This window comes from Coregonus clupeaformis, chromosome 29, assembly GCF_020615455.1.
Source record: "Coregonus clupeaformis isolate EN_2021a chromosome 29, ASM2061545v1, whole genome shotgun sequence".
In the NCBI taxonomy this organism is placed as follows: domain Eukaryota; kingdom Metazoa; phylum Chordata; class Actinopteri; order Salmoniformes; family Salmonidae; genus Coregonus; species Coregonus clupeaformis.
In genome coordinates, this window is record NC_059220.1 from 30,734,588 (window position 1) to 30,756,087 (window position 21,500).

Sequence of the window (21,500 nt, forward strand, 5' to 3'; positions counted from 1 at the left end):
ATTATAGTTTGTTAACAAGACATTTGTGGAGTGGTTGAAAAACAAGTTTTAATGACTCCAACCTAAGTGTATGTAAACTTCCGACTTCAACTGTAAGTTGACAATTTGAAATTTTCAACACAATTATATTTTCTCACAAAAACAGGAATTGATGCAGTCAATTTCTTCTCTACTTTGAGCCAAGAGAGACTGACATGCATACTGTTGACATTAGCCCTCTGTGTACATTGAAGGGCAAGACGTGCTGCTCTGGACCAGCTTTTCTAGATCCTTCTTTGTAGCACTTGACCATATCACCAGGCAATAGTCAAGATTAGATAAAACTAGAGCCTGCAGGACTTGTTTGGTCGACTGTGGTGTTAAAAATGCTGAGCATCTCTTTATCACAGACAGACTTCTCCACATTTTTACAACAATTGAATCATTATGCCTTGAACATTACAATTTACAGTCTAAGGGCACACCAAGAAGTTTAGTCTCCTCAACTTGCTCCACATTATTCAGTACCAGATTCAGCTGAGCTCTATAACTTAAGGAATGTTTTGTACCAAATACAATGCTTTTAGTTTTATATATGTTCAGGACCAGTTTATTACTGGCCACCCATTCCAAAACTGACTGCAACTCTTTATTTAGCGTTGCAGTGATTTCGCTAGTTATGGTTGCTGACGTGTATAATGTTGAATCATCAGCGTACGTAGACGCACAGGCTTTGGTTAAAGCTAGTGGTAGATCATTAGTCAAAATAGAGAACAGTAAAGGGCCAACAGAGCTGCCTTGAGGAATACCACACTTTACATGTTTTACATTAGAGAAGTTTCCATTAAAGAAAAACCTCTATGTAACATTAATGCATCAGTTATAGGTATAGGGCTAGGGAAAACTCTGGGCTCATGTTATAGACTACAATTAGGGCTCAGAGTTTTGTTTGGTCAGTTCATGTGGTCAGAAAAAACAGTTAATGCATTAGTAATTGCACTAGTGAGAGTATTGCAGTCCCCCCCCCCCCTCTCTCTATCGCTCTCTGGCAAGGCTGTCCAAGGGCAGCTCATTCTTGAGGTGTCAAGTGGCTGGCATGTGGAGCGATAGAGAATCAAGCGAGCCAGAGAAGAGGGGTCGAGAAAAGGGGAAAGAGAGAGAAGAAGAGGGGAGAGAGAGAGGAAGGAGAGAGAGAGAGAGAGGAGGGAGAGTGGAGATCAAAGGAGGCAGTTGGAGGTTAGTCACCTTGGGAGCCACGGAAGGCGATGTAATCTCCCTCCTCTATGTTTAATCATGAGCCCAGATTGTTGATCGCCTCAGCGGGCCGGCCGCATCTCATTTTGGGGCTCACCGCCGCTCCGGCACGCACTCACACTCATGCAGAGGGAAATTAAAAGGAAATCATACACTTATCTACCCCGGCTCCATATCACCAGCCTATAGTGCTTACTCAGAGAAACACCTAATTGTGTCAGCTTCTCACCTGACGTGGCATTGCTGGCTGATGGGGCTTTCATCTAGAAGCAGCCTGATAACCTTTGTTAACTGCTCTGACTATGAGGTTGACTCAGTACGCACACCTGGCGTTGAGAAAGTCAATGGTGTTTCATCTGAGGTCAAACTGATAACCTTTGATAGCAGCAACCCTGCTAGCTTGCTCAATGTACTCATTCTGCATTGACATGGTGTATTATTAGCCTAGCTGTACTGTAGCTGATGTAGCTTCTGGTGTTGCTTGTGATGTCCAGTTCTCTTAATCTCTGTGGTTCCTCTGGTCCCCCCCTCTCTCTCTCTCTCTCTCTCTCTCTCTCTCTCTCTCTCTCTCTCTCTCTCTCTCTCTCTCTCTCTGTCTCTCTCTCTCTCTCTCTCTCTCTCTGTCGCTCTCTCTCTATTTGACCTGTTATGTCTCAAAGCAGTCATCCTCTCTTGGGGTGTCCCTCTCTCTCCCTTGCCCTCTTGGGGTGTCCCCCTTTCTTACCTACCCTCTTTTTGTGTCTCCCTCTCTCTTAGCCTTCTCCTATGTCCCTCTCTGTTTCCCACCCTCTCTCTCCCACCCACCCACGCTCTCTCTCCCTCTCCCACCCTTCCTCTCCCTCTCCCTCCCTCCCTCTCTCTCTGATGTGCTTTCAGTGTTGTGATCCGTAGCGAGGGCGTTAGCGTGCTAATGCTAATACAGTCCTCTGTATTCCCGTCATGTCTGTTCTGGCTGCTTACGGCTCCAACACCGCTCTGGTTGGTTGGATCCATATGTCACTCAAATGGGCAACCTGTGCTCTGGCCACGGCCCAGTCGTCATCCAGCCGTATCGCCACGGCAATAGAATTAAGAAAATTCTGTCTATGCTCAGTGGCCCAATTGAATTACAAGCAGGTTTTTCTATCCCCCCACCCCATCTGCCATAGGGTTCTAAATGGGTTGTCGTGGTGATGTCTGTCTATTTTATGGCTTTGTTTTCATATGTTTTTGATGGTTTGTTTGGATTCTTCTGTGGCATTGTCCTTTTTTATTGGTCTTTGTTTTTCCTGTTTGAAGCCCGAGCCTTGGATTTTATGATATCAGTATTACATTTTATGGTGAAATATTTGCTTCACAAAACATAAAACCTGTTTGTTTCTATGAACACCAGTCTTTCATGTACTGTTAAGTTTTAGGATCTGTATTTTTCACCTTTATTGCATGCGGCTGTGTCGTTGTGTGTTATTGACTGAGAGAGTCTGCAGGACTCAGCAAATATTGGAGGAGATACTGTGTAGTGGTGCTTGTCTAGTCTATATCAGACATATTCTCATTCATACTGTATACTGAACAAAAATATAAACGCAACATGCAACAATTTCTAAGATTTTACTGAGTTACAGTTCATATTAGGAAATCAGTCAATTTAATAAATTCATTAGGCCCTCATCTATGGATTTCACATGACTGGGAATACAGATATGCATCTGTTGGTCACAGATACCTTAAAAAATTGACCAGGATCTCGTCACGGCATTTCTGTGCATTCAAATAGATAAAATGTAATTGTGTTCATTGTCCGTAGCTTATACCTGCCCATACCATAACCCCACCGTCACCATGGGGCACTCTGTTCACAACGTTGACATCAGCAAACCGCTCGCCCACACAACGCCATACAACGTGGTCTGTGGTTGTGAGGCCGGTTGGACGTACTGCCTTATTCTCTAAATCGACGTTGGAGGCGGCTTATGGTATAGAAATGAACATTAAATTCTCTGGCAACAGCTCTGGTGGACATTCCTGCAGTCAGCATGACAATTGCACCCTCCCTCAAAACTTGAGACATCTGTAGCATTGTGTTGTGTGACAAAACGGCACATTTTAAAGTGACCTTTTATTGTCCCCAGCTCAAGGTGCACCTGTGTAATGATCATGCTCTTTAATACGCTTCCTGATATGCAACACCTGTCAGGTGGATGGATTATCTTGGCAAATGAGAAATTCTCACTAACGGGGATGTAAACAAATTTGTGCACCAAATTGAAGAGAAATAAGGTTTTTGTGTGTCTGGAAAGTTTCTGGGATCTTTTATTTCAGCTCATGAAACATGGGACCAACACTTTACATGGTGCGTTTATATTTTTGGCCCCGTGTAGCTCAGTTGGTAGAGCATGGCGCTTGCAACGCCAGGGTTGTGGGTTCGTTTCCCACGGGGGGCCAGTATGAAAAAAGTATGAAAATGTATGCACTCACTAACTGTAAGTCGCTCTGGATAAGAGCGTCTGCTAAAATGACTAAAATGTTTCAGTGTATAACACTGTTAAGCTCTCAGGAAACACACCTGAATACAAACAAGAGCTTGTGTATGTTGTCTTCTCCTCCTGTCTGAGCCAATCAATACTATTACATAACTGCACATGGCATTATTATTACAGTATTCTTCATACTACTGTGTAGTGTAGTACTCTTCATATTACCCCACCATACATAGGCCTATTATCTCTACAGTAATGCCTCCTGAAAAGAGGTTTAGCATAGCAACATTTCAGCTCACATAGAGTAGGCTTACCTATATGTCAGACAGGTTGCTGCTTGTTTAGGTTCCATTCTGTATTGTCTCACCGCGTCTCGTCTGTCTGTCTGGACTATAGAAAGGAAGGGAGCAGGCAGCCCACGGTTGTTGTCATGGCTGATTCACCATGGAGGCTAATGCTCGATACCAAACCTGTCCTGTCTGTTAGTGCCTGACAATGACTAGACAGGGAAGGAACGTCAACATACACAGTGTTGAGCCTGGTTCTCATTGGCTTTTATGGCATGTGTGAATAGCTTTTAGGCTAAATAGTGTGTGTTTGTGTGTTTTTTCTGTGTTTGTTAATGTATGTGTGTGTGAGACGATATAATATGCTTTGTGTATATGTGTGTGTGTTTTTAAATTGAATGCAGACTGAACGTGGGTTGTCTCATTAAGCTCAGTAGACACAGTGAGATCAGACACACACACACACACACAAACGCACACAAACACACGCACAAACACATACAAACACGCACGCAGACATACACACACACAAAAACTGTCAGATATATACTGAAAACATCTGAATGTCTGTTAGGTTTCCAATATATTAAACTGTACACTTTGGACAGTATCAGGTGCATTCTCCAAACCTCAACATGTATTCTACTGATGTATAAAAGACTGGGAAGTCTTCCAGGGTTCACAACATCAGGCCCTAAAGTCGTAGTAGTTGTAACTGACCTCGTCTTTGGCCTGGCAGGTTTCAGCCCTTTTTACACCACTGGTTTATGAACTGGTTTTATGAAGAGGTTTTGGGTGGACCTTCGCTCCCACACTCATTTAAAGGATCAACTCTGAACGCTCCCACTTTGATCTGAAACAGACTCATAACATAGTGACTGTTATGTGTAAGCTCACAGTAATATCATCATCCTAAAAATAAATCACTGTCATTTGTGGAGCCTGCTTATGTCAGGGAGGGACATTTCAAATGAAAATGTTGGTGCGTGCGTGTGTGTGTGTTAACGTGTGTGTCTGTCTGTGTCTCTGAGAACTCCTTACATCAGGGATATTCAAACTGGGGTCCGCGGCCCCCTTAGGTACTACAGGGGGTCCGCAAAAAATAACAAAAAATATATATATCAAAAAAAGTGAAATGTATTATTTAATTTATTTAAATGTTTTTATGAATATTGCTAGTAACAACAGAATAAACAAAGCACATTTTGAATTACAGTGGGGGAAAAAAGTATTTAGTCAGCCACCAATTGTGCAATTTAAGTTCTCCCACTTAAAATGATGAGAGAGGCCTGTAATTTTCATCATAGGTACACGTCAACTATGACAGACAAAATGAGAAAAAAAAATCCAGAAAATCACATTGCAGGATTTTTTATGAATTTATTTGCAAATTATGGTGGAAAATAAGTATTTGGTCAATAACAAAAGTTTCTCAATACTTTGTTATATACCCTTTGTTGGCAATGACACAGGTCAAACGTTTTCTGTAAGTCTTCACAAGGTTTTCACACACTGTTGCTGGTATTTTGGCCCATTCCTCCATGCAGATCTCCTCTAGAGCAATGATGTTTTGGAGCTTCGTTGGGCAACACGGACTTTCAACTCCCTCCAAAGATTTTCTATGGGGTTGAGATCTGGAGACTGGCTAGGCCACTCCAGGACCTTGAAATGCTTCTTACGAAGCAACTCCTTCGTTGCCCGGGCGGTGTGTTTGGGATCATTGTCATGCTGAAAGACCCAGCCACGTTTCATCTTCAATGCCCTTGCTGATGGAAGGAGGTTTTCACTCAAAATCTCACGATACATGGCCCCATTCATTCTTTCCTTTACACGGATCAGTCGTCCTGGTCCCTTTGCAGAAAAACAGCCCCAAAGCATGATGTTTCTACCCCCATGCTTCACAGTAGGTATGGTGTTCTTTGGATGCAACTCAGCATTCTTTGTCCTCCAAACACGACGAGTTGAGTTTTTACCAAAAAGTTATATTTTGGTTTCATCTGACCATATGACATTCTCCCAATCCTCTTCTGGATCATCCAAATGCACTCTAGCAAACTTCAGACGGGCCTGGACATGTACTGGCTTAAGCAGGGGGACACGTCTGGCACTGCAGGATTTGAGTCCCTGGCGGCGTAGTGTGTTACTGATGGTAGGCTTTGTTACTTTGGTCCCAGCTCTCTGCAGATCATTCACTAGGTCCCCCCGTGTGGTTCTGGGATTGTGATCATTTTGACCCCACGGGGTGAGATCTTGCGTGGAACCCCTGATAGAGGGAGATTATCAGTGGTCTTGGATGTCTTCCATTTCCTAATAATTGCTCCCACAGTTGATTTCTTCAAACCAAGCTGCTTACCTATTGCAGATTCAGTCTTCCCAGCCTGGTGCAGGTCTACAATTTTGTTTCTGGTGTCCTTTGACAGCTCTTTGGTCTTGGCCATAGTGGAGTTTGGAGTGTGACTGTTTGAGGTTGTGGACAGGTGTCTTTTATACTGATAACAAGTTCAAACAGGTGCCATTAATACAGGTAACGAGTGGAGGACAGAGGAGCCTCTTAAAGAAGAAGTTACAGGTCTCTGAGAGCCAGAAATCTTGCTTGTTTGTAGGTGACCAAATACTTATTTTCCACCATAATTTGCATATAAATTCATAAAAAATCCTACAATGTGATTTTCTGGAAAGAAAATTCTCAATTTGTCTGTCAATGTTTGACGTGTACCTATGATGAAAATTACAGGCCTCTCTCATCTTTTAAAGTGGGAGAACTTGCACAATTGGTGGCTGACTAAATACTTTTTTCCCCCACTGTACATACAGTACCTGCAGTAGAAAATATGAGAATCTCCCCAATTTCGTGATATCCAATTGTGATCCAATTACGATCTTGTCTCATCGCTGCAACTCCCCAACGGGCTCAGGAGAGGCGAAGGTCGAGTCATGCGTCCTCCGAAACATGACCCGCCAAGCCGCGCTTCTTAACACATGCTCGCTTAACCCGGAAGCCAGCTGCACCAATGTGTCGGAGGAAACACCGTTCAACTGACGACCGAAGTCAGCCTGCAGGCGCCCGGCCTGCCACAACGAGTCCCTAGAGTGCGATGAGCCAAGTAAAGCCCCCCCGGCCAAACCCTCCCCTAACCCGGACGACGCTGGGCCAATTGTGCGCCGCCCTATGGGACTCCCGATCACGGCCGGTTGTGACACAGGAATATCTTCCTTCTAATGATGTCAACTTTATTTCTCAACTCCTAATATTGAGCAAAGTACACTCATTGGAGCCAATTACACTCACTGGAGTATCTGACAGGCTTTAAAAAAGCACCCACGAGTACCAGTTGCTGCAAGTGCCGCTATCTACTAGTAAGCTTTCTTGACTTGGACATTCATTTTTGCCAACACATGGCTAACCTTTGTTTAACAAGCTAAACATCTGCTACTAGCGAAAATGAGCTAGGATTAATGGGTTCGAGTTATCTTTCTACCTAATAGGCTATGTTAGAATTTACGCTCCCTCTTCCAATTATAACTGTGAGGCGGTCAAAATAATGAAAAACGATCTACCAAATCTTTTCATTTAAAAATGTTGATTACTTCTCCTTGCCATAATCATTCACCTGATGATAAGACAAGACATCTGAGAAAAAAAAAATCTATATGATTGGGGTCCCTGATTCGCCGGTTCCTGGGCAGGGGGCCTCTGGTCAAGAAAAGTTTGAAGACCCCTGCCTTACATCAGTTTGTACAGTTGAACTCATGTTTTTTACAGCTTATGCCATGTTTAACGACGGTTAGCAAGCTTGTGGCCAATGTCTTGGCCGGGGCTGAAAACGATTAAAGGAAAACATGACAAGAAAAGTGTCGTCAGACAGCAAAGTTCAACATTGGGAAAGAGGGATGAGGGATGAAGCGAGTGTAGTAGAGGGGTTGTGTTTGATGGCACGTGGGTCGGTCGGGTTGGGGAAGCTACTCGTGCATTCCAAAGACAACAGCAGTTATTTTCCTGGTTCTCATCACCCAGACACAGCATAGAGGAAATCCTCAGAGAGGAGGGAGAGAGCCTTTCATTATGTCTCCATAAAGCCCAACACGTAGGGATCAACACTAGGACAATACACGGATTAGCCCAGTGGTGTTGACACACATTGGGGCAACAAGTACACATTTATGGACACGTTTCTGTGAATACACACACACACACAGACATAAACAAAACACACACACACACACACTTAGTAGCCTTGTGTTAGTGAAATGAAAACCACAATGTGTCTCTGGGAATACCTAGCCCATATATAGTGTGAGTCTTAACTGCTCCATCTCAGCCATGTGTCCTCTATTACAGTTATGGTCTGGGCTCACAGCACAGAACAACTTATACAGCATGGCCCCCTCCCTATGTGTGTTCTGGCACGGGGAGAGTGGATGGAGGGAGGGGGAGGGGGTTGGCAGGAGATAGGACATGCAACATTTGTGAAGACCCCAGTTGCTCTGTGACTGGAGTTGGCAGGGGAGCATGGCTAGAATGGTTTGTCACAGTTGAAACAGTGCTGCTAACATGATGTGGCCATAACTCAACCAGGAATAGATGAATGGAGGATCTGGTTGAAGCATAGAGGTGGGTCCAGGCTCCTCGGAATACTCTCTCTGGGGAAGGAGGGGAAATTAATATCTGATTGGTTGTTCCAGCAGAGGGGAGGTGCTAGCTGCTCTAACTATTGTGTGGTTGGTTGTTCAAGCAGGTTCCCCCCCAGTACGGCCAGCAGGGTATGGGAGGATACAGCCAGCAGCAGCAGCAGGGAACGCCTCCGGGATCCTACTTCAGCCCCCCCCAGCAGAACCCCACCGCCCCCACACAGCCCCCCTACCTACCGCCGAGTGCCCCACCCCAGCAGGTAAGACCTTGCTTACAGTCAGAGAGGGAGTAAACGTAAAACAGACTGTAGATCAGTGTCTAAGGGCCACTTCATTCTGTTCTGTTATCCCAGAATGCTTTGCTCCCACACAGGCCTCTTGTGGTGTGCGTGTGTATGTGTGTTTATGTGTGGTGTGTGTGGGCAGAGAGTCTGGCTCTGGCCCGGAGGTCTGATGAGTCGTCCAGATTATTCATATGGGCTATTTCTGGCATTTCCTGCTTCCCCTACTTTAATTCAAACACACACACACACACACTACACACCAGACCTGGGCAGAAAATAGTCGTATTTTGTAGTTTATTTGAAAATACCAACTTTTCAAATACTCAAGGTTGTCAAATATAGTTTAGAGTAGGGGTGTAACGATCCATCTACTACATCGATGTATCGATTTATATTCCTATGATCCAACTACATCGATCTGTGCTCGGCGAGTTGGCCTTTTGGACAACATATATCAATCTAACATCATTTTAAAATGTAATAAATCGATTGTATCGATACTAGGAAATAACCCATTGGATTTAAGCACGTCAGACTTTATATGGATGTTTTTTCTTAGCACTTTTAATGATAAAGGCTTTAAACATTACTCGATTCAGTCTGCCTATCCGTGACGTCATCGCCCCGCGCCAGCAGCAGCGCAAAGGCGCAAAGACAACAAAACATAGCATGGCGGACGACAGAGGAGAAGCCGACGAGCGAGAAATTATCAAGCCACCATTGCGGTCCTTACAAGAAACAGGAATCTAGGAAACTTCACCTGCACTGTCCAGTATCCAGGTATTTATTTCAGTCACACTGGTTGAATTTTTGGCTAAAAGGTTACTGAATCGATTTCAAGTCACTGAATCGTTTCGGATCGTATCGTTCTAAATGAACCAATATCGTCCTTGAATCGTATCGACAACCACGAATCGTGATACAAATCGAATCGTTGTTAAAACGAATCGTTACACCCCTAGTTTAGAGTTTCAACTAAAAGGCAACTATTTTCTTTGATAGTCAAATATAGGTCCAGAAAAACAAATCATATTTGAAGCTATTTGAATATACACTGAGTGTACAAAACATTAAGGACACCTTCCTAATATTGAGTTGCACCCTCCCCCCTTTTGCCCTCAGAACAGCCTCAATTCGTTGGGGCATGGACTCTACAAGGTGTTGAAAGCATTCCACATGGATGCTGGCCCATGTTAACTCCAATGCTTCCCACAGTTGTGTCAAGTTGGCTGGATGTCCTTTGGGTGGTGGACCATTCTTGATACACACGGGAAACTGTTGAGCGTGAAAAACCCAGCAGCGTTGCAGTTCTTGACACATACCGATGCACCTACTACCATACCCCGTTCAAAGGCACTTAAATATTTTGTCTTGCCCATTCACCCTCTGAATGGCACACATACACAATCCATGTCTCAATTGTCTCAAGGCTTAAAAATCCTTCTTTAACCTGTCTCCTCCCCTTCATCTACACTGATTTGAAGTGGATTTAACAAGCGACATCAATAAGGGATCATAGCTTTCACCTGGATTCACCAGGTCAGTCTATGTCATGGAAAGAGCAGGTTTCTGTAATGTTTTGTAAACTCAGTGTATATATGCAAGTTATTTGAAAACAAAAAAATATTTATTGGATAGCTGCCAAATATTTGATGAAGAATCAAAAACTACAACAGTTAGTTGAATTAGTCTAAATATATTATCATAAGCACATGGTTAGGAGGTCTCTTAGATATTAATCTTAATATAGCCTACAGCCTAGAATTAAATACATGAGGGACATGGAATCACCTCAACATTAGAGTAAACCACTTTTCCAGCTTCAAAATGACTAACAAATATATTTTCATAATGAGTGACATAAGGTAATACAGTAACACTTGACATCAAGTTCTTATACATGTGTAGTAACTTTATGATTATTACAATAGCAATATTGTTGTTACATAGGACATTGGAAATTGCTTTATAATTGCATAATAATGGAGTTATTACACTATTCCTCTTGTGTACAGTAGTTACAAAAACTCACAGCTCATTGCTATGCAATTAAAATGCAATTACCTTTTATGTAAGTTTTATGTAGCAACATGCTAATAAAATGTTGCTCCAAAAGTAATTACAGTTTTATTACACAGGCACAAGAACAGTTTAAAGTTAAGTGTTACTGAGAATTCTAGCTATAACAAAATATGGCTATTAAGTGTCGAAAGGAAACTAAATATCCCAAAACTGTCTTCTTGAATCAACTACAGGCAAGCTAGGTTGAAAATCATGTTATTTTGTATTATGAGTAAACTATCCCATTAAAGATGGTATAGCCTATATGAAAAAATAACACTTACCCTCAGATTGACATTTTAGTCATTTAGCAGACGATCTTATCCAGAGCGACTTACAGTTAGTGAGTGCATAATTTTTTTTTTTTCATACTGGCCCCCCGTGGGAATTGAACCAACAACCCTGGCGTTGCAAATGCCATGCTCTACCAACTGAGCTACACGGGACTATGATGCCTCCCTCTGCATTATTTTCAGGTATCATAAAATGAATTGCAGTTTTCTACCTTTTCAGTGGCATGTTGAAAGAGTCATGCTGAGCATCACAACTTATTTATACAGTGAGGGAATTAAGTATTTGATCCCCTGCTGATTTTGTACGTTTGCCCACTGACAAAGAAATGATCAGTCTATAATTATAATGGTAGGTTTATTTGAACAGTGAGAGACAGAATAACAACAAAAAAATCCAGAAAAACGCATGTCAACAATGTTATAAATTGATTTGCATTTTAATGAGGGAAAGTATTTGACCCCCTCTCAATCAGAAAGATTTCTGGCTCCCAGGTGTCTTTTATACAGGTAACGGGCTGAGATTAGGAGCACACTCTTAAAGGGAGTGCTCCTAATCTCAGCTTGTTACCTGTATAAAAGACACCTGTCCACAGAAGCAATCAATCAATCAGATTCCAAACTCTCCACCATGGCCAAGACCAAAGAGCTCTCCAAGGATGTCAGGGACAAGATTGTAGACCTACACAAGGCTGGAATGGGCTACAAGACCATCGCCAAGCAGCTTGGTGAGAAGGTGACAACAGTTGGTGCGATTATTCGCAAATGGAAGAAACACAAAAGACCTGTCAATCTCACTCGGCCCGGGGCTCCATGCAAGATCTCACCTCGTGGAATTGCAATGATCATGAGAACGGTGAGGAATCAGCCCAGAACTACACGGGAGGATCTTGTCAATGATCTCAAGGCAGCTGGGACCATAGTCACCAAAAAATCAATTGGTAACACACTACGCCGTGAAGGACTGAAATCCTGCAGTGCCCGCAAGGTCCCCCTGCTCAAGAAAGCACATATACAGGCCCGTCTGAAGTTTGCCAATGAACATCTGAATGATTCAGAGGAGAACTGGGTGAAAGTGTTGTGGTCAGATGAGACCAAAATGGAGCTCTTTGGCATCAACTCAACTCGCCGTGTTTGGAGGAGGAGGAATGCTGCCTATGACCCCAAGAACACCATCCCCACCGTCAAACATGGAGGTGGAAACATTATGCTTTGGGGGTGTTTTTCTGCTAAGGGGACAGGACAACTTCACCGCATCAAAGGGACGATGGACAGGGCCATGTACCGTCAAATCTTGGGTGAGAACCTCCTTCCCTCAGCCAGGGCATTGAAAATGGGTTGTGGATGGGTATTCCAGCATGACAATGACCCAAAACACACGGCCAAGGCAACAAAGGAGTGGCTCAAGAAGAAGCACATTAAGGTCCTGGAGTGGCCTAGCCAGTCTCCAGACCTTAATCCCATAGAAAATCTGTGGAGGGAGCTGGAGGTTCGAGTTGCCAAACGTTAGCCTCGAAACCTTAATGACTTGGAGAAGATCTGCAAAGAGGAGTGGGACAAAATCCCTCCTGAGATGTGTGTAAACCTGGTGGCCAACTACAAGAAACGTCTGACCTCTGTGATTGCCATCAAGGGTTTTGCCACCAAGTACTAAGTTATGTTTTGCAGAGGGGTCAAATACTTATTTCCCTCATTAAAATGCAAATCAATTTATAACATATTTGACATGCGTTTTTCTGGATTTTTTTGTTGTTATTCTGTCTCTCACTGTTCAAATAAACCTACCATTAAACTTATAGACTGATCATGTCTTTGTCAGTGGGCAAATGTACAAAATCAGCAGGGGATCAAATACTTAATTCCCTCACTGTACTTATCTGTACAAAATATCATTGGTTGAGTGGTTTGACTTGATTATGTACACCTGGGACAATGCACATTCAGGAGAATGGACAGTTACAAAATGTTCAGATAGAAATGTATTGTGCAGATAGATTGGAATAGGATAGGAGATTGTGTGTGCTCTATTCATTCTATTTCTATCTTCAACATGCAGTTCCAGATACAGCCCTGCCATTCGTTGAAGGCGGCCAATCCAATAGTTTCAGAAAAGTTGTCACCTCTGAGATCTATATTCAAATATATTTTTTAAATTAGTTGCTTTCTCAGATCTGTATTCAAATAGTTTACAAAAGTAGTTACTTTCTGAGATCTGTATTCAAATAGTTTTGAAGAGTAGTCACTTTCTGATATCTGTATTCAAATAGTTTAAAAAAGTAATCCTTTTTTGGGATCTGTATTCAAATAGTTGTAGTCACCTCCAAAGTAACTATTTGATCCCCTGGAATAGTTACTTTCCACAAAGCACAGTTAAAACTATAGTTATCCCAGGTCTGCCACACACACACACACACACACACACACACACACACACACACACACACACACACACACACACACACACACACACACACACACACACACACACACACACACATGGTTGAGTCAGTGTGTGGGCGCGTCAGGAGTTTTGTGAGAACCAGAGTTCAGCAGGATATGGCCAGAGAAAGAATGCATTCAGTCAAATAGACAAGAGGATTGCGAGTGTTCTGCCCCTTTTACAACTTTGGTTGCATTTAAACTACTTTGGATTACACAGTCCAGTTGAGGCTTTCTCAATGTTGGCCGCAAGGTTAACACTCTCTCTCTCTCTCTCTCTCTCTCTCTCTCTCTTCTCTTCTTCATCCTCAAAGATTTGGTGCATTAATCAAATCCTTTATCTGAGTCTCCTCACTTCTCTTCTGGCTGGGCCTGTAGTGTCTCCAGACTGCAGGTTGGAGCAGGGTGAGTTGGGCCAGCCAAGCTCAAGGCTATTTGGATTGAGCCAGCCAGCAAACTACAGCACACAGCCTCCGGGCCTATGTGGGGTTCTAAAGATTTAGTGTAAAATATTTTTAGGCCATTGGAGGATGTAGAGTAGTCTAAGAAGGTGGAGGGTGGAGGTAAAGATGGATGATCGTTTCTGCAATGTTACAATACAAAAACAACCTGTGAGCGAGCGAGCGAGCGTGCGTGCGAGCGTGTGTATGTGAATTACAGTAGAGAGAGTACTACCCATGGCTGTGTGAAATCCTTGTCTCATGTCAGCTCCCAATCATAAAGAAAGGTCAACATTTGACCTTTTCACAGCATTCTGTGCCGATCAGTGGAAACACACAAACGCAAAGCACTGTGAGAGAGATTAGGATGTTATTGTGGTTGTGTACCCTCTCTCATGACCTCTAGTTACCAGAGGACTGAAGTTCCACCCTGTGTGATTTGGGTGGTTAGCCGTTCCACTCCACATCTATTAGCCAGGTGAAAGGACATCCTTCACTTGATTGAGTGATTGCAGCTTCTCTGACATCATATTTGCTGTGAAACCCAAGGTTCCTACAGAAACACGACTATTATCCTCCTTTATATCCCTCTGAAGGGGAAGTGTGCTCTTTATTGGAGTGTGTTTCACTGTCATAACCCTGGTGATTGTAGAAAGTAGAAAGGCTTTCTGATTCTGACCCGTCAAAGCTGTTACTTCAGAACATCTCAGAAATACATCTGTCTTGATGAATTGGAATGAAAACCCTGGGTCTTTGTTATAGTCTCAAGCAATTAAAGGTGCAATATGCAGAAATCGCTCCGCCATTTCCTGGTTGCTAAAATGATTATATTTTCACTTTATGTGACAGAACAAGAAATGTATAGTGTAGAGAATCATTGTACCATCTAAACTACTGTTAAATATATTTTCAGTAACCAAAATATTGTATTTTCAGCTGTTTGAAGCTGGTGTACAAAGCCAAAAGTAAAAGATGCAAAAACTAAACTTAAGCATAGAAATAGCTCCCATAGAACAGTTCTACTGCTTCTTAGACATGCTTTCAATGAGAATGAGAGTTCTATAACTCACATTTCTATGTGAATTTGGTCAGGTCACCCAAAAAGTTACATTGCAGCTTTAATGATTTGCTGTTAGAACTCATAATAGCAGTTCCTCTGTCTGATGGGTTGCTAACCTATCTCTCACCTGTTTTTTGCTGTCTGTCAGTAACTGGTATTTTTCTTTGTCGATCAGTTTTGTTAACACAAGACATGTTCCTCTCTGCCTACTTTGCTAGGAAGGCGATTCTCTTTGTGTGTGTGTGTGTGTGTGTGTGTGTACTTGTGTGTTTGCGTGCATGACTATGTGTGTGTGTGACTGTTTGCTCAAGTGACTGTGTGTGTGTATGTGTACAACTGTGTACTTGCTTCCTCGGCAGATAGACACATTTCACTCTCTGGCTGCCATTATTTTATCTTCCTAGGTAGATAGCTGGTATAATGTGTAGTGACTGAAACATCCATGTCCTGTTCCTATCTAGGGCCCTTATCTAACTGAAGGAGGCAGAGTGTGACAGGACTACTCCAGTGTGGGGATTTGTCATGTTGTTCATACTGTTACCAGGCAGGGTCATCGATTGGTTAAACCTTAAGCAGTGTCACTCCTGAGAAACTCAGTTTCTCAGGAGTGACACAAAGATTTCACCAAGGAGAATTGTACTGCATTGCCCCTCATTTCTTCAGTGAAAGTGTCCAGTCTGTTCCTCTGTGAGACTGCTGATCTCTAGGGCTGTTTCCTGTTTCCTGTATTACTCCCAACTACTTCCTGTCGTCTCTCTGAGGGGTTTTAGCCCCTCTGCTCTGCTCTGCTGTGCTGTGATGTGCTCTACTCTGCTGTACTCTACTCTGCTCCACTGGGCTTTACTCTGCTCCACTCTGCTGTGTTCCCATCTCTCCTCCCTCTCCTCTCTCTCCTAATGACACAAGGTTAATTAAAACGCAGTCACATTGGCTGGCTGCTCGCCTTTATCACCACTCCTGCTCTCACCACCGTCCACCCGCCTGCCACCGCTGGTTTAATCACGACCGCTGATAGCACGTCGCCCAGCGCACCGCACCCGAGGATGCCACGGCAACAACTGACTGGGAGAGGGGGAAGGGAGGGAGGGAGGGCCATTCAAAGTTCAATGTCATTAATTGGTCAGCATTTGAATATTAGCTAAGAACTGTTAATTAACTGGATAATAGAAGCGCTGCTATGATTCGGAGGGGGGTAGATGGAGAGAGAGAGGGATGGAGGGAGGGCCTGGGAGATAGAGGGCATATGGCAGAGGGAGCTGGGTGCCGGGAGATAAGAGAGACCCATTCGTGGTAAAGGTCTGGCCACTGTAATTTGCGGGAGCTGCTTTAATTGTCATAACCTTTTAAATGGCATAGTTTATCAGAGTCCTCTAAATGTCCCTGTGTATCGCTAGGCGCCAGCGCCACGGCAACCAGCACAGCGCTCCCATTGGCTGCCCGCAACAAGCACTTAAGCCTGATGAGTTCAGAAAAAGCCAGAAAAACGGTTGGTTCTATTTTTTTTGTCAGTTGGATTGTGTTTTTAGTTGTGTGTGTTTTCACCTATCCGCTGACTGACACTTGCTAATTGCGTGACTGGAAAGTGCCACCATGTTTTTCTGATTTATGTTTGTTTGTATCATTGTGATTCAAATGCAAATGGAAGGTGTTTTTTTCAAATGGTCAGGACAGTATTAATCACGCTGGAAAGGATAGTGTTTAGCACTATGCACCCCAGGGGCCTCATTTAGCACAACAATTGTTAGAAATGCCACTAAATGTTCCAGCACAGAGAGTTTTGAAAAGTACACGGATGCACACAGAATTGTTGGACAATCACTGATGAGGCTGCCAACAGTGCTATTGTTCTGCCATCCTTGAACAAGGGCAACAACGTCTGTACTAGTTTTGGTAAATACTACAGTGCAAAAGTATTCACCCCTTGGCATTTTTCCTATTTTGTTGCCTTACAACCTGGAATTAAAATTGATTTTGGGGGGGTTTGTATCATTTGATTTACACAACATGCCTACCACTTTGAAGATACAAAATATTTTTTTGTGTGAAACAAACAAGAAATAAGACAAAAAAACTGAAAACTTGAGCGTGCATAACTATTCACCCCCCTAAAGTCAATACTTTGTAGAGCCACCTTTTGGAAGCAATTACAGCTGCAAGTCTCTTGGGGTATGTCTCTATAAGCTTGGCACATCTAGCCACTGGGATTTTTGCCCATTCTTCAAGGCAAAACAGCTCCAGCTCCTTCAAGTTGGATGGGTTCCGCTGGTGTACAGCAATCTTTAAGTCATACCACATATTCTTAATTGGATTGAGGTCTGGGCTTTGACTAGGCCATTCCAAGACATTGAAATGTTTCCCCTTAAACCACTCGAGTGTTGTTTTAGCAGTATGCTTAGGGTCATTGTCCTGCTGGAAGGTGAACCTCCGTCCCAGTCTCAAATCTCTGGAAGACTGAAACAGGTTTCCCTCAAGGATTTCCCTGTATTTAGCGCCATCCATCATTCCTTCAATTCTGACCAGTTTCCCAGTCCCTGCTGATGAAAAACATCCCCACAACATGATGCTGCCACCACCATGCTTCACTGTGGGGATGGTGTTCTCGGGGTGATGAGAGGTGTTGGGTTTGCGCCAGACATAGCGTTTCCTTGATTGCCAAAAAGCTCAATTTTAGTCTCATCTGACCAGAGTACCTTCTTCCATATGTTTGGGGAGTCTCCCACATGACTTTTGGCGAACACCAAACGTGTTTGCTAATTTTCTTCTTCTTTAAGCAATGGCTTTTTTCTGCCCACTCTTCCGTAAAGCCCAGCTCTGTGGAGTGTATGGCTTAAAGTGGTCCTATGACAGATACTCCAATCTACGATGTGGAGCTTTGCAGCTCCTTCAGGGTTATCTTTGGTCTCTTTGTTGCCTCTCTGATGAATGCCCTCCTTGCCTGGTCCGTGAGTTTTGGTGGGCAGCCCTCTCTTAGCAGGTTTGTTGTGGTGCCATATTCTTTCCATTTTTTAATAATGGATTTAATGGTGCTCCGTGGGATGTTCAAAGTTTCAGATATTTTTTTATAACCCAACCCTGATCTGTACTTCTCCACAACTTTGTCCCTGACCTGTTTGGAGAGCTCCTTGGTCTTCATGGTGCCACTTGCTTGGTGGTGCCCCTTGCTTAGTGGTGTTGCAGACTCTGGGGACTTTCAGAACAGGTGTATATATACTGCGATCATGTTACAGATCATGTGACACTGAGATTGCACACAGGTGGACTTTATTTAACTAATTATGTGACTTCTGAAGGTAATTGGTTGCACCAGATCTTATTTAGGGGCTTCATAGCAAAGGGGGTGAATACATATGCACGCACCACTTTTCCGTGAAGTTATTTTTTTCGTTTCACTTCACCAATTTGGACTATTTTGTGTATGTCCATTACATGAAATCCAAATAAAAATCCATTTAAATTACAGGTTGTAATGCAACAAAATAGGAAAAAAGCCAAGGGGGATGAATACTTTTGCATGGCACTGTATGTTTCCCTTGCCCACATAGACACCAGGTTTTGGTGTTCATATATAATTCCAGGTTGTTTAAATAAGGGACAGAACCAGCGGGAAGGACAGGGGCCTGTTCTGATCTGAGCCCTGTCTGTCTGTCTCTCTGTCTGTCTGACTGTCTATCTAAAGTGATCAGAACACAGAGAGCCAGTCTCATCTGATTCCTCGCCATAGCTGAATGATGAGTCAGAATAAAAGCAGTACCAATGACATGTTCAGTTAATACAGTACTGTCACGTCAAGACTGCTCCCAGGGGGACACAAAGAGAGAGAGATGAAGAACTGATATTACAGGGCTGGGGGGAGGGGGGTAGTGTGTGTTCCCTCTAGTAAGGTTTTTGTGATAAAGGTCAGGGGGGTTGGTACGCTGCACTGCTCTGAGCTGCTGTTTGGTGAGAATCCAATCTGAAGGACATGATAGTAGAACAGAACTGGACAAATGGATCAATTCAAATCCCAGGAGAGGAGAGGGGGAGGTCCCTCCTTGGCTGGTTGTCTGTCACTGGGCTGGGTGATTGTTGGAGAGAGAGGCTCTGCTTCTGCAGCGTACAGGCATTCTCCACACACACACATTTACAGTGCCTTCGGATAGTATTGACTTTTTCCACATTTTGTTATGTTACAGCCTTATTCTAAAATGGATTAAATATTATTTTTTCCTCAGCCGTCTACACACAATACCCCATAATGACAAAGTGAAAACACGTTTTTAGAAATGTTTGCAAATTTATATATATAAAAAAAGTATTCAGACCCTTTGCTATGAGACTCGAAATTGAGCACAGGTGCATTCTGTTTCCATTGATAATCCTTGAGATGTTTCTACAACTTGATTGGAGTCCACCTGTGGTAGATTCAATTGATTGGACATGATTCGGAAAGGTGTACACCTGTCTATATAAGGTCCCACAGTTGACAGTGCATATCAGAGCAAAAACCAAGCCATGAGGTCGAAGGAATTGTCCGTAGAGCTCCGAGACAGGATTGTGTCGAGGCACAGATCTGGGGAAGGGTACCAAAAAATGTCTGCAGCATTGAAGGTCCCCAAGAACACAGTGGCCTCCATCATTCTTAAATGGAAGAAATTTGGAACCACCAAGACTCTGCCTAGAGCTGGGCGCCCGGCCAAACTGAGCAATCTGGGGAGAAGGGCCTTGATCAGGGAGGTGACCAAGAACCCGATGTTCACTCTGACAGAGCTCTAGAGTTCCTCTTTGGAGATGGGAGAATCTCCCAGAAGGACAACCATCTCTGCAGCGTTCCACCAATCAGGCCTTTATGGTAGAGTGGCCAGACAGAAGCCACTCCTCAGTAAAAGGCACATGACAGCCCACTTGGAGTTTGCCAAAAGGCACCTAAAGACTCACAGACCATGAGAAACAAGATTCTCTGGTCTGATTAAACCAAGATTGAACTCTTTGGCCTGAATGCCAAGCGTCACGTCTGGAGGAAACCTGGCACCATCCCTACGGTGAAGCATGGTGGTTGCAGCATCATGCTGTGGGGATGTTTTCAGTGGCAGGGACTGGGAGACTAGTCAGGATCGAGGGAAAGATGAACGGAGCAAAGTACAGAGAGATCCTTGATGGAAACCTGCTCCAGAGTGCTCAGGACCTCAGATTGGGACAAAGGTTCACCTTCCAACAGACAAGACAACGCAGGAGTGGCTTCGGGACAAGTCTATGAATGTCCTTGAGTGGCCCAGCCGGAGCCCGGACATGAACCCGATCGAACATCTCTGGAGAGATCTGAAAATAGCTGTGCAGCAACGCTCCCCATCCAACCTGACATATCTTCAGAAGATCTGCAGAGAAGAATGGGAGAAACTCCTCAAATACAGGTGTGCCAGGTTTGTAGCGTCATACCCAAGAAGACTTAAGGCTGTAATCGCTGCCTAAGGTTCTTCAACAAAGTACTGTGTAAAGGGTCTGAATACTTCTGTAAATTTGATATTTCCTGGAGTTTTTGTAATACATTTGCAAACATTTCTAAAAACCTGTTTTTGCTTTGTCATTATGTGGTATTGTGTGTAGATTGATGAGGGAAAAAAAAACAATTTAATCCATTTTAGAATAAGGCTCTAACGTAAAAAAAATGTGGAAAAAGTCAAGGGGTCTGAATACTTTCCAAATGCACTGTATGTACACACATATGTACACACATGCACACACAAAGGTATGCACGCATGCACGCATGCACAGAGGCACACACACACACAATGGCACACCCAGTCAAATGCAGTCGGATATGGATAGTGTAATCACACGTATCGTTTGAGAAGAGATCACCACATATTTGCCTTTACACTAACCAAAAGTCAGTCTGTCAGTCATTCTGTCTGTTTTTCTTCCTACTGGAGAGAGACTGCTGTACTGTCTAGCAATCCTGTCAGATACATGCTGCCAGTTTATATGGAAGCTAGTTGATTTTCTGCATTACAAGCCATAATAAGAGCTGGCAGTTTCTCCCTGGCAACTCCTTTCTCTCTGTCCCTCCTGTAATATTGGGCAACTGGCTGATTGCTTCAATTATGGCGTCCCAATCTGAAGTGCCATTGTTGTCTGTGCTAATGACATGCAGGAGCCATGAATATGGATGGCCTGCATCTCCCTCTCCCTCCCTCTCTCCCTCTCCTCTCCCTCTACTCTCCTCTCCTCTCTGCTGCTGCCTGCCTGTCTTTGTCTGTCCCTGTTCCCTGGTCATTGTCATGTCTCTGATGTGCAGTGCTTTGTGTACACAGACGCGTGTTTGTATTTTTAAACGCCGCGATT

General features: G+C 43.5%; 1 protein-coding gene across 1 annotated transcript in view; it reads left to right on the top strand.

Moving 5' to 3' along the window:
- Positions 1-21,500, top strand: part of LOC121544480 (AT-rich interactive domain-containing protein 1B-like) — a 257,508-nt gene that overhangs the window by 58,303 nt on the left and 177,705 nt on the right. Inside the window, 1 exon segment of the mRNA XM_045209158.1 lies at positions 8,713-8,868. Within this exon segment, the coding sequence (XP_045065093.1) occupies positions 8,713-8,868 (156 nt within the window).